At 37.0% G+C, this 14,292-nt stretch overlaps 2 protein-coding genes across 2 annotated transcripts in view; both read right to left on the bottom strand.

The window, feature by feature from the left end:
- LOC109833931 (50S ribosomal protein L7/L12-like) overlaps positions 1 to 1,944 on the bottom strand; it is an 11,449-nt gene extending 9,505 nt beyond the window's left edge. The window contains 1 exon segment of the mRNA XM_020401795.1: positions 1,270 to 1,944. Within this exon segment, the coding sequence (XP_020257384.1) occupies positions 1,279 to 1,821 (543 nt within the window). The 5' untranslated portion in view covers positions 1,822 to 1,944 and the 3' untranslated portion in view covers positions 1,270 to 1,278.
- Positions 2,198 to 13,579, bottom strand: LOC109833930 (ribosome biogenesis protein TSR3 homolog). The gene is made up of 10 exons (XM_020401794.1): positions 13,418 to 13,579; positions 13,156 to 13,196; positions 9,459 to 9,508; positions 9,314 to 9,379; positions 8,320 to 8,360; positions 7,943 to 8,079; positions 6,594 to 6,684; positions 4,857 to 4,928; positions 2,706 to 2,818; positions 2,198 to 2,606 (listed from the first exon to the last, which is right to left on the bottom strand). The coding sequence occupies exons 1-10, from the start codon at positions 13,495 to 13,497 to the stop codon at positions 2,473 to 2,475; spliced, it is 825 nt and encodes a 274-aa protein (XP_020257383.1). The 5' UTR covers positions 13,498 to 13,579; the 3' UTR covers positions 2,198 to 2,472.

Below are 14,292 nucleotides of genomic sequence, written 5' to 3'. Positions count from 1 at the left end.
CACCCCCCGGGAAAAAAACAAAAACAAAAAACAAAAAAAGAGCCCCAAGAAAAAAGAAACAAAAAGCCCAGTCACAGTAAAAATCAAAGTTGGAACCTCCGAATTGAAGGAGGCCCTGCATGAATTTTTCTCATGGTTTCTACTACTCATCCTTGTATTTATGCATGTATACGAAGTTCAATGCTGCCCGGATGTGTAATAATATTAAACTATGTGACCAAGTAGACAGGTTGCAACAGTCACTCTCATAGAATAAAAAGATGTAAAGGCAATAGGTTGAGGAAGTCATAAAAAGTCCAATATAGGATCATACACCAAGCTCAAATTACGAACGATTATACAGAACATATACATCTTTGATAAGGTTAAATGGTTAAGGTTTGCATGTTCAGTATGCTTAGAAACAGTCCAGTCAGAACACAAATTTATTTTCATCCACATTGACAGAACAATTAACAAATTTATATGTTATATATCTAGAATGGGATTTTGAATTTCACTAAAAACAATGTGTTGTAATTTTAATATAGTTTTACATATAAACCTTAAGTTACACCAATCATATGTCCAGTGTTAACAGCTAATAGTCAGTACAAGATTATCCTACTACTCACACAAACTCTACAAACAAAGAAAACAAAGAACAAACCCTTCCACTCAAGATATTAGTTCAGCCTAAATATTAGTCAATCAAAGAACATTATACTTCTATCTTCAATTGAAAAATTAAAAATGATCAAGGATTCACTCCCAGCTCATCACTGCTTATATTGCGTTCAGTTTCCTATTTCACATCATTTCTATGTCATTTCCTTCCTACATCCTAAACAGAGTTTTATGGATCAAACACTGAAGTACTTAAAATGAGTTACGAACTCCAACTAAGAATAAAAAATGTATAATACTACAAGTCAAAGAAACAAAAAAAGGTTAACTGACAATTCTCCAAGTCAACAGATCCAATCCCCTTCATTATAGAAGTAACCTCTCCTAAACAATTCAGACTAAAAAGGAAGGAAAAACAACAGTATTGAAGCAACAACTTATCAGAATAAGGATTGCAAATCTACAATAGTTCTCCTACCCAAAAAAAAGTGCAGAAAATAGAATTATTCAATGAATGCAAAAACAAAAAGTTATCATATCATTTCAAGATAATATTTCTCTAACTCTACTTTGCATTATCAGTTGGTATTCCCCTGAAAATCACAGATCAACTAAATTCAAACAAAGCAAAAAAAGGGGAAAAAAGAAAGCTTGGGTTCTTACTCCAAAATTTCACTCCAAAATAGCAGCAGCACCAATCTCCTTCAACTTCGCAACAATCCTCTCGGCCTCCTCTTTCAAAACTCCCTTCTTGATCACCACCGGCGTTTTCTCCACCAACTCCTTCGCCTCCTTCAGCCCTAAATCAGTGAACGCCCTCACTTCTTTAATAACCTTAATCTTCGCTGCGGCCTCGAACTTCTCCAGTTTGATATCGAACGCCGTCTTCTCTTCTTTCTTCTCCTCCGCTGTCTCCAGTTTGATATCGAACACTGTCTTCTCTTATTTCTTCTCCTCCGCTGTCGGTTCTCCACATGCAGGGCCCGTGGCGTAGGCAGCATTGAGGCCGAAGGCTAGGACCCACTGGGTGAGGCCCAGCTTGTGGCGGAAGAGGGTCGAGTAGTCTTCGCGCTCGGCCTTTGTGAGGGCGAGGAGATCGTCGGCGATCCGGTTGAGCTTCTGGTCTCGGGATTCGATGGCGGTGGTGCCGCCGGAGGCGGTGGAGAGGAGGCGGAGGAGGGGGCGGCGAGGGATTTTGGTGGTGAGAAGGGGCATTTTGGGGAATCAGGGTTTTGGGGAGCTGTGATTGGGGGTTTTAGGGTTCAATCGCCATTGGAGAGGGAACAAGGTCTTAGGGTTTCGGGTGGAGGGGATTCGGGTTCGTTTCGGAGTCAAACTGGACCCGCTTAGCCGCTTTGGTGAAGGAAATACATGGGCTTTGTCTGGATTGGATTCTTAATGGGCTCTTTGATACTCGGACCTTAGCTGGCATCGGCCCAAAAAATATCAAATGCGAGCTAATCTATTAAAATAAAAAAATCAATGACCCTAATTCAAGCTCGTTTGTAAACGCACGATTTATCACGTCCAGTGCTTATTCCATAAAGTCCTATCATTATACATACTTTAAGCAACTCTCCAACACCATACATATTGGTTACAACAGCTTTTCTCGCAACAATACTTAACATTTGTATTCATAAGCTTTAATCAAATCTGGGTCCTACTGTACATCCAAATGCTTTGCGACGAGATTCACAGCCACTGAGTACATAATTTAAACTAGCAACTATAACAAGCTAGCATTCTTCTATGTAGACAACAAGACGCTATAAAACATACTATAAAACATAGTGGAGTTTCGGTGAAACACAATACTGAATGTTCCCTGTTCTTTTATTCACGAATGTAAGGTGACAGGATTCCTCATTCATCCTCTTCTTCACTTTCTTCGCTGTCCTCCAACTTCAAGTGGTTCAAGTTCTCTTCCAAAGGTGGAAGTCCATCTTCTGAATCGTAATCAGATCCAAGACCGGCTTTTGAAGGCGCCTCCTCAGTTCCTGCAGTTTTAATACACCTCTATTACAATGATCTTGGATTGAAAACTTTTAAGAATCATGTTGATGAAAGCATTAATGGACTGCAAGCATAATATATACCTTCCGTGTCCGGAAGTTGTTTTGGAATTCTTGAGTTATTTGAAAGCCACGCGTTTTGGACCGAGATAATTTCTGAACCTGTCTCACATTTGGAGTAGGCCTTAAGTAGTTCTCTGCAAGCAGGGATAAATATTGTAAGTGTACCAAAGTGAATAACCACAAATTTCACATGAACCCAGATGAAAAATGATAGACTTTGCACCTGGAAATAGGCTGGAGATCAATGAGAACAAGGGGTTTGTACACTAAATAAACTTAAAAGTTAAAACTATCTTTTGTCATAATTGCTGACTTTGTTTTTCAAGAGGATTGTATATGATGCCAGATTTCCTGACTGGGGTCGAATACATGCAAGAGAGGCTTCTTTTCATGAACCTCGAAGGGAGAATTAAACATAGATAAATAGGCACCGAGATTAAAAAACCAAAGTGTAAATTACATGGGGGAACCCCTAAAGTTTCATTCGCCTTCGACCTTACATATAGAATCTTAAACTGATTCTTTTCTACAGATAAATGCTTAATTCATCTTTCACTCTGGAACCACATAGTAGTAGAAGAAAAGGTGAAAATTAACAAAGTTCCTTCTTCAATTGAAATACAAATATTTATTTATATTTAACAAATAAATTACCAAGCTGGCTGTAGAAGGATAAAACACAGCCCCCAATGGTGGGATCATCGTGCACTAGGGCCCCTCTAGAAGGATGAAGCAAAGGAGAAAGGACTGCTAGTAATGGTGTTATGTAATGGATAACTATTGTTTTACAAAAGATAACGGTCAGGCAAGCTCGGGGCCTTAGGTAGTGGTATCTATCTCAAGAGTAATTCACAACTTACGAGAACGTTAACTTTCTGGGTTCTAAGAAGGATCTGCCATACAAAACTGCAAAACCTTGACATGAATTATATTTGGACGTACTTGATAACTAAAAACCTACCTGCCAAATTATTTCGACCTTTGAAATTAGACTCAAATCCTGATCCTAATACATGAAACACTGCTCTTTTTTAAGTGAGACACATCTCAATATTGTGAGCGGGCGTCCAAGTGACTTCTTGTGCTGTACACATCTAGCATGCCAAAATTTGTAGAACAAAGTGTCCAGGTTATACTGCATGTATGTCTGTAATTATGTTAGGGTGCATGTCATCATTGAAGTCTGAGCCGCCCAATTATGTCCTCTTTTGATATTAGCCTTCACCGGTTTCTAGATTTTGACTTGTTCACCACAGGAGCCCAATATTGCAATACAGTAATCAAATCATCATGCTATGCCAAATTTCAATGCATTAATAAACGAAATGCAAAAAATTTCATCCAGTTTGCCAGCCTCAAACATGTCATCAAAAACATTGGATGCATTAATATACATCATCTACTCACTACTTTCACATTCAAGCAACTACCTAACGAGATTTACCCTACAAGGAAAATACTACAAAAGTCCATCAATTTTGCGCACACACACACAAAGGAAAAAGTAAAGGAAGAAAGAGACGGAAGGAGGGAGGGCTAGACTGTGGCAATAAGAAAAAGATCATAAATTCATTAAGCATATGATAGTGTCTTCTCTTTATATGAAATAACCAGTAATTGGGTATAAATCAACTAGTCCCTAGGTAGCACGGACATGGTCACGGATGCAGATACGGACACAGGACAAGGCAAATTTGTAAAATGTAGGATATGGGACACGGATACACACACACACAATTATACATACATGATCAATATTTGAATGAAAATACCAATAATATTTGTATGTTTCTTTTTATTATCGATACCAATTAAAAATCTAGTTAAATCAAACTAAGAATAAGGTTTAACAATAAAAGTTTAGTTTTGACTGCATGGGATAACATGATGGGTGTTTTTCAAATATTTAAGTAATGGATTTCAATTTTCGGGTTAAAAAACTAATTGGTTCTGAATCTGATATTACGAGGGAAACTAGTTTAGAGTATAAATAATGGGGAAATCAAGATTTTCTATGAACCACATGTGTCCATGGCATGTCTGCGGAGAGTCCGTGTCCGACACACGGCACCTAAAACACCATGTCCGTGTTACCATGTCCGTGTTACCCAGGTTTATGCTGCATGAAGAAATAGAAATCTTTTCTTTTAGGTTAAAAATCTGATAGCATACCTGTTCAGTGACAAGAATGAGTGGCCCCATTTGAATTTGCTTAATATCAGATTCCCTGTATCCTCTTCCCCACTGTGAAGGGATAAAAAAAGGAGCCAGGCATTAAACACAAACTTATTCGAATTCCAAATGACAGTATTCTACATAGCAGAACTTGAATAAGGCTCAAGGTTGTAAAGTTACTAAAGTATATACTTCAATAAATGAAAATATCGCTTCATTTTTACATTTTAAAACTGAAACAGATGAAGTTTAATAAAACAGTAATAATGACATTGAGAGAAACTTATAGTGGAAAACACACAAACACACAGACAGATAATACTTCTACATCAAATTGCATAGTGGCCTGTCCAAACTAAAAAAAGTATATTGCTGAATGTGATCCACTTAGCTAAACTCTATGATATGGGACTCTTACCCCAAATATTATTGGTTTGTCTACTGTCCGTCCATAACTTAGCCCAGCCCAGCCCGGGCTTTCAAAATCATTTTTTTATTGGTCTGCTGTTAGTAAGCCAGTAAAGGCCCAAAGGTTCGGTGCTGCCACCCGAGATTCCCCGAGCAAGAAAAGAATTTGAAAATAAAAAAGAAACTGAAAAAGGAATATAAATATAATTTTATAGATACAAGTTTTATAAATACATGTATAATATAGATAAAAAGAAAAAAAACTTGAGAAAAAAATTGAAAAAAAAACCCATGGGCTGGTCTGCGAACCGAACTGCACTAGGCCAGGTTAGACCCGCCCTAGCTCTATGCAGGCTCTAGGCCAGGCTGGGTCTAGCCCCAGACATGGGAACAGAATTCTCAGCCCTGCCTACCGAGACCTGCCTGGGTCCGAGCCTGAACCGGCCCAGCCATAAACCCCACCAGACCAGTTCATGGGTCAAGCCCAATCTGGGCCACGCCCACCCCAAGTCAATATGGACCATGTCCAACATGTAGAAACTTTAAGCTGCAATTTCCTTCACAATTTATATATATAATGGAGTATTTTATGTTCCTTTTGACAAAAACTAGTTGTTTTATAGATCATTTTACTAAAATTAGATTCTTTCACATATTTATAGTAAGAGATACACATTTATATGAGTCAAATATACATATATTCTGACAGACTATATCTATATAGCTCTGTTTTTGTCTCTACATTTTTTATAATTGCAGTGTTCCATCTGTTTCTATTTGCAGCCGCTTTCCATGACAGGTCTAAGCTGGCGCTAAAAAATTGTGAAGCCATCAATTCAATATTTACTTAAACCCATTTTACAGCAATTGTATCTATCTGCTGTTAGCTCCCGCTCCACTGCAGCTTCATCAGTATAAAATCGATCGGCACAGTACAGTAGTTATTCCATTTACCTTTTTTTATCAAGTCACACCTGCTAAAGTAACTGATTATCTCAATTTTCTTCCAATCACATTGATATTCACCGATTTATCAGTATTAAATTTATACTTGGCCACTGATTGACAACATAAAATTTGGTCCCCATGAAATACTTCTGAATAAAAACTAATCTCACAGGAGAATGAGAAGGGAGCAATCTAAAAATACACCTCCACGACACATGAAAGGGTGTGTACAGTTTCAGCATCAAATCAAAATGATTTCAGGCAAGTCACAAAAGAAAAGTAAACTAAAAATGAAAATAAGCATGACCGCAAATGTGAGTTGGTCTCTTTATAAATTAAGAAGCAATACACCACAAAGTAAACAAAGGAAGAAAGTACCATATTATCAAGGCTGCTGATAATGCCTCCACACAAGACAACTCACATGGGCGGCCATAGTTTACTGGATTTGCTGCTACCAACCACGGCACTGCAATCCAATGGAGTTTGCAGTCAGCCATCATGCCCCTCACATATGTGTCAGTAACTTGATATTCAAATGAAAGTTACTGAAGGATGTGGTTCAATTCTAATAAAAGCAAGACAATTTGCAAATTGAAGGAACATAAATGTTTTAAGCTACTTCCTTTTAACTTTTATTTTTTTGGGTGTTGATCATGCGGTGTGGTCCTCTAGGTTTCAAAACCAATCTCTCTTTTCTCCTCTAGCCTCCTCATTATCCCTGCAACAAGATCCTCTTTGGATAAGAAACTTGAATGGCAGGGAATTGCATAATGCTTTCCGGTTTTTTTTTTACAACTATTACTGGTTCTTCTGATGAACAGCAGGATAGACCATCAGATGTTATCATGCAAGAGGAATTAGATGACTCGCATCTCTATGCAAATTTGCAATAAAATTGGAGCTACAGTAGTTGGTTTAATAAGTTCAATTCTTTTGGGAAACATATTTCACTTTCAAGAAATACAATGTATATTGACAACTGTGTATAGGTCTCCAGCTGAAAAGAAAATTACTATCAAGAGAACCATGAAGCTCTAACCTATTATATGGGAATGGGGAAAACTAATCTACTCCTCTATACAAATGGGAGACCCCAAGGTTTACTATTCGTGATACAGTAATAATGTTACAGTAGCATTATTACTGTGGTGTTATTACTGACACTGTAGCAACAGGACACTGGATAGCATATCGTTTTTTGAAACTATGACTGTAGCACAAGGAATACTGTAGCATTTTTTAAAAATCTGCAGCAGAGGCAGGACTGTAGCAATGCAAAAAACTAAAAATATTACCGTGTCATTTAAAAAATTAGGATTACTGTAGCGAAAAAAAAAGATATGTCGTGCTTTGCACGGTGTTCACGACTAGTAAGATTTGGAAGTAAAACATAATTTTATATCTTCATCTTAAAAAATTGAGAAAATTATAAGTACTGTAAATGCCCCTCAAAACACGGCAGAACCTAGCATCTGGACGCTCATCGCCTGATTGCTCCAAAATGATAGCATATCTACAGAACTACTTGCCATGTCAAGATTCAAGTTACCATTTCTTGTTATCCGAAACTTGTGTTTTTCTCTAAAAAGATCAATGTGAAAAATATACCAAAAAGTAACTTTTTGTCCTGCTAAGTTAAGATGATGATTAAAGGATAAAAACAAAACAAAACTGAACTTTGTAGCTGAAAATTTTTATTATCGCAGTGATATTAGAGATCTTACAGAGGCGAGGAGCAGGGCATCTAAGCTTTACAAAAGGTACATCATTTAGGCGTGCCCATGAACAGTCCACTACAGCAAGCCCTTTCCTTTTAATTAAAGGATGATCTTCTCTAGAAACACATTGTTTGCCCACCGGACTACCAGAACAATGGAAAAACAAAGAACCATGTCAAAAGGGGTTCACATACTTATGAAAAACTGACATGAGATGAATGCAAACTCAAAGAATAACACAAATTTATCTGACATAATGTCATGAATCCAGTAAGAAGCAAGTAATAGTTTGTTTATACCTCATATTGCCTATCTGAAGCTGCTATAATGTCAATCTTATATGCATGGTGAAAACAATAGTTTTGATAAGGAAATTCTTATACCTGAGTGCAATGCCACCAAAACCGCTACTAACTCGCAACTCCTGTAAGATTTGATTGTACATTTGTTAGTAACCATTACTGACAATGGAGGAACATAGAAACTATCCCATTCACAATATGTCATATTACTGATTGCTCTATAAAATATTTTTAATATGGGAGAGACTTGGACTTTTTGGCTTTTGTCTACGACAAGTCCACAATTGATTGTATTGGGAATAAGAACTGAGTAAAAGAACCTTCTTTAAGCACGAAGTTAATACACAAGGAGAATAGAAATTGTGTTCTTATCTACAAAGCATAAATCATATAGAATGAAGTTTACTCAGATTTCCTTCCATCCACAAATTCATTGAAAGCCAAAAGGAAAGAAAGAAAGAACGAATAACTAGCTTTAATATAAAATCACACTTTCCTAACTCAACTACACTGGTGAAGGAATGGAATACATTGAACTTCTTCATTGTACCTATAAAGTTTACATGACTAACTATGTGACCCATGAATAGGAATGAGTTTACAACAAACAAAAGAAATTACGAATAAACTCCTTATCATCCATGTCATAATTGCAAACTCTGCTAGCTGAGAGATCCAAGAGTAGATCAGACAGTAACCAGTTGTAACTAGTCAGCAAACTGTTGCCAGTTCATAAACAACTTTATGTCAATGAACATGGCACTCATTCATGTCGACGTGTTGTGATTTTTGTATCTCCAAGGTTTCTTCTGCCTGATTTTGGAAGTCTTTATTTATATAAAAATTAATAACTCCCCGAATTTTGAAATAATTATACTGACGATATTATCATATAACACGGAGAACCATCTAAAAACTGTAAATAATGTACAAAAGCACAGCTGACTCTGTACCATAGATTTAAAAAACACACTAAGCCCATAATTGCAAACAGGCTCCTAAATATATACTAAATAACCAAGCATATGATCAAAAACTTGTAAAAATCCAACACTGTACATGTCCAAATACTATCCTTTAAGAAGCCAAATCTTGCAAGCTTGCGACCAGTGCATCTTTTCACATCACATTGTCCAAAATCCTGATACAAAACAAAAATAAGTGATATCCACTAAGGTAAGGGAATAATCAAGCTTACAATTCCTATACAATGAACATACCCACATTGCGAGCTGGATTGTTGGAGCTTCAGATTCATTGCTATCTTCTTCTGAAATAAGGCATCCACATAACTTGTCATTCACTGACTAGTTTACGGACAAAATAAAAAAAATTATCAACTGCAAATTCATCAACTGAATCTAAATAAAAACTCCAAGTATCCTATTTTTAGATACTAATAGAGAAACAAAGAGATAGTTTTGAGCATACACCTCATTGTGTCATTGTTCTCCGGCATAGCTATGTACAAAAGTACAGATGAACAGGCAGTAGACATCCAACACCGAGTCTTATCACACTTTATTGAAACTATTATGGTAAGCACACTAAGAATGACAGGTACAAAGTGAGCTCCAAGTTCTAATCCGATAAATGTTTGCTTACAGATCCCATGTAACATCCTGAGATTTAGTCCGACATCAGTGGGTGAGTTAGAGTTTGTAGTGCTTATAATGTACATTGTGACATTCATATGTCACATGATTAACCATTTTGGCAGTGAATTGAACTAAACAACGCGTTACACTCAGTAGATCTCACAGCTTATATCGCACCAATTTGCTCGCATACTTGGGGCATGACAAATGGTATCAGAGCAGTTGTCAGCCGAAAGTGTGAAACTAAGCGTTATGTGAGACAATGTGCTATACTGCGTGAGTACAGTGGGGCCACCTCTAGAACCCTATGAGCCACCTCTAGAACCCTACGAGGACGTCACATGTTTAAGATGGGGTGTTTACAAGATCCCAAGATTTAGTCCCACAACGGTGGGTGAGTGAGAGTTTGTATTGCTTATAATAAAAGTTGTGAGATTCAAGTATAAAATGGTTGACCATTTTAGTAGTGGATTGAGTCAAACAACACATTACACTCAGTGGGTCCTATGGTTTACATTGCACCAATGGGCTCGCAGGCCCATGCATGACATCCTGTCTAAGTTCTATTTAATTCTTCTTAAGTAAATATCACGACCCTCACTTTCTTGTTATGATCTTAATGGGTCCCATTGGGATAGCTGAACCTCCTAATTGATTTTGCATCACTTTAGAAATTATGGTTTTCCTGTTACATACTTATCCAACTTTGTTCTTCTTCGTTCAAATAGTAATCTTAGTCACTATGCTCATCCCCTCTATATATCAAGAAGCATTGTTATAAATAGCGGTAAATAGCGCCGCAATAGTTGTCTAATAGCATTAGCGGTCACTTCTCCCTACGCTATCGGCCAATAGCAGTGACATATTGCAAAATATGCGCTTTTCGCTGGCAAAAGTGGGTAATAGCGCGTCATAGCGGTGAATAACAGACGATTGCGGGCAAAATCCGTTTTATTGACCACTATTTAAAAGCGGTTTGAGGTTTATTTTTTTAAAATTAAACCTGCCCCACATTCACTGCCTCCCACTACCTCCCGCAATTTCTAGCGTATTCCCGCCGTCTCTCACAATCTTCGGCACCTCCTGCAGCACTTCCTCCCACCTCCTTTCGTCGTGAGCTCCTCCTACTACAGTCCTCTCTCCTACTACAGTCCTCTGCTCAGCTTATCTTCTCAAAGACGATTCTTTAACTCTTTCTCTAGTCATCTTCGGTATTATGTGATGGTTATATATCTATTTCATGTTTAGGATTGTCTTTAAATCATCAAATATGCACTTTTAGATTTTCTAGATTCTTTCTTTGATTTTTTTCTTATTTTTTTGAATATGTATACATATCTAAACTAGACCGCTATTTGACTTTGTGTTTTTTACCGCTATTTTACCGTAATAGCCCTAAATAGTCTTAGGGATGCCTCACCGCCACACGACGCTATCCGCTATCGTTAACCTTGTCAAGAAGTAATATGTAAATGTATACATTTGATTGCTAGGTAATGTGTTGTGTTTTAAGCTTGTCACCCCTCTTCTTAAGGTTTTTCAACCATCGAAGTATCGGACTATCGAAGCATAACGTACTATCCACTTTGTTGATGCAAACCAAAAGCACGTAACAATTATTGAAAATGCAAAAATATACTTTGGTAAAGGAACTTGTTCACATCTGTCGATTTATTGCATAAATAACAAGAAATTTACAGAGGTTATATCAGTGATATATTTGTCAGACTTATTGTCACCGACCTATATCACAAGGGTGCAGGTGTGAATATGGGTACGGGACAAGATAATTTTGTAAAAGAAAGGACATGGGGAAACGGCTATAGATATATATTGAAATTAATAATTTTGTTTTTTCATTCACATGATATGAAAACTGAAATTCCTTTAACATTTTAATGTTTCATTTATCTATCCGCTATCGTTAACCTTGTCAAGAAGTAATATGTAAATGTTATACATTGATTGCTAGGTAATGTGTTGTGTTTTAAGCTTGTCACCCCTCTTCTTAAGGTTTTTCAACCATCGAAGTATCGGACTATCGAAGCATAACGTACTATCCACTTTGTTGATGCAAACCAAAAGCACGTAACAATTATTGAAAATGCAAAAATATACTTTGGTAAAGGAACTTGTTCACATCTGTCGATTTATTGCATAAATAACAAGAAATTTACAGAGGTTATATCAGTGATATATTTGTCAGACTTATTGTCACCGACCTATATCACAAGGGTGCAGGTGTGAATATGGGTACGGGACAAGATAATTTTGTAAAAGAAAGGACATGGGGAAACGGCTATAGATATATATTGAAATTAATAATTTTGTTTTTTCATTCACATGATATGAAAACTGAAATTCCTTTAACATTTTAATGTTTCATTTATTAAGTGGATTATAAATTGGAAAACTGCTTGTTTTTGGACTAGATACCTAAATGACCCTTTAAAATCATATTTCTAATATGGTATGGTTGAAAAGAACCCGATCCGGTGTCTAGTGAGTTGCAGGAAGTGGATGTGAAGTATAAGATATACATCCAAGAAGTGCAAAATAAGTGTTTTGAACTAAAACATGTATATATAATTGAGTACACATTTGAATAAATATATGAATATTCAAGGAGTGCCAAAGGACTGTCAGAGTTGGATTAGGGTACAGGAGCCCATACGAGGTGTCGGGGCAACTTAATCATTGACCAAAAGATGTTAGCAGCACACAAGCGCACATAAACACAAAATGCTGATGTGCTAAAGAGAGACTATTAACTCCAAATTTATGCAGTAACACATGGAGGTTGCTTCAAATCTATAAGATATAAGAACATGCAGGATGTAAATCTCTTAGAAGAAAAATGAAATACCATGAAATTGTTTAAAGTCATTATATGCAAGTACTGGATGGAGCAGACATTCGGCGCTTATTATGTGAACTGATAAAATCTTCAGAGACTAAAATAAAACCTGCCACTACATTTGCAACGGCCGCAAAAGAGCTCTTTCATTTCATCAAACTAATCTCCAAATTTCGAATTTATCTACGCTCGCTAAAACACAGGATTTGACTGAATCTGAACTTTTGAGCTCCCTTTTCATTTTGAAGCCGGTATGTACTGAACTAATCTATTATTCAACTGATAAAAACATTATCAGTCATCTGTCGTGCAAGCAAAGCTCCAGTAACAACGATAGGAACAGGACATAAATCACATCACAGCAAAATAATCATAAAGATTGATTATTTGTTGTGACCCATGTATTACAAATCCAAAACCCAGAATATAAAACAATTGCATGCTGCATATTTTTTTGCATACCTCCTTCATTGTTTGGAAGAGAGCTGTCAGTGTTGTCATCCCTGAATGAATGCAACAGGTAAGAACCCATTAGAGCTAGTACTAATCAGTTCAATAAAAGAACAAGCCTAACACTATTTAATCCATTTGGGCTCCCCCTCTCTCTCTCTCTTTTATCAAGAAAAAACCCAAAACAAATCTGATTTCTTATTCAAAAAAGATAGGAGAAAAAAGTTGAAACTAAAGTGAATATGGATAAAAGAACCAAGAGAAAGGAAATCACCACGATACATGCCGCTTACTACTGGACTGCTCCTTGCGGGACGACCGGTCGCCGGACCGCCGTTGCCGGTTGTTTCCCATCGGAGGAGGATGATGCTCAGCGCCGCCGCTCGGGGGGAGAAAAAGGAGAGGTTTCTGTATTTTTTGTGGAAATTTTTTGGAAGTAAGAAGGTACCGCTTCAGCCCAACTGTAGTTGCGGATGACTTTAGGCCCAATGGGCGTCCACCACTCGCAAGACGTAGTTTAAGATAACTAAGCCCAAGCCCATGTGTACCCGTATGTGAGACGCAAATTTTAAATATTTCCATGAAATGTCATCGCAATGTGTATCGTAGTTTAAGAATCACGGAAAGGATAAACTTGAAGAACTCAAAAGATTATCATTTTAACTCTATCTATCTCATATTCTCCATAACCACCCCCTATTAACTACCACTAACTGCCTTTAATATCCTTACTCATCCATCTATCTAACTTCTCATCATTTTTTAACCTAAAGGTTTAATTACGAATGTCAACGTAGTGTGCACAAGAAATACTAATGGTGTAATTACAAGGAGTGACCCTAAAGTCTGCATATCTACATAGTAACTTTAAGGTGTGTTTGGCTACTGTCTAGAACAAAATCAGGCTTGAACCTGATCCAGTTTTAGACTATTTTCTTGATTGGTAAAAATTGGTTTAGAAGTAAACTCGTTTACTTTAGTTTTTTTTAGGCATCTAAACCGGTTTAGTTGTAGAACCTGAGGGAGTTGGTTCCCAACTAAAATAGTGCTTTCAAAACTGGTTTTAAATCAGCGTAGCCTAAATTCAGTGAGTTGTCAAACACAACCTTAAGGTTACATGTTATAATTATATGTGAGTACCCTAGAATA

Source organism: Asparagus officinalis, chromosome 3 (genome assembly GCF_001876935.1).
Source record: "Asparagus officinalis chromosome 3, Aspof.V1, whole genome shotgun sequence".
NCBI lineage: Eukaryota > Viridiplantae > Streptophyta > Magnoliopsida > Asparagales > Asparagaceae > Asparagus > Asparagus officinalis.
The sequence above is the reverse complement of the archived record's forward strand: the minus strand, read 5'-3'. Positions and strand labels throughout refer to the sequence as shown.

Bases quoted from the DNA above. Each gene is read 5' to 3' on its own strand.
- LOC109833930 (XM_020401794.1), bottom strand. From the start codon at position 13,497: ATGGGAAACAACCGGCAACGGCGGTCCGGCGACCGGTCGTCCCGCAAG. The intron at 6,685-7,942 runs GTAAGATCTCTA...ATTGGATTGCAG, and splicing joins ATGCCCTGCTCCTCGCCTCT to TGCCGTGGTTGGTAGCAGCA. The intron at 2,819-4,856 runs GTATGCTATCAG...CCCTGCTTGCAG, and splicing joins TCATTCTTGTCACTGAACAG to AGAACTACTTAAGGCCTACT.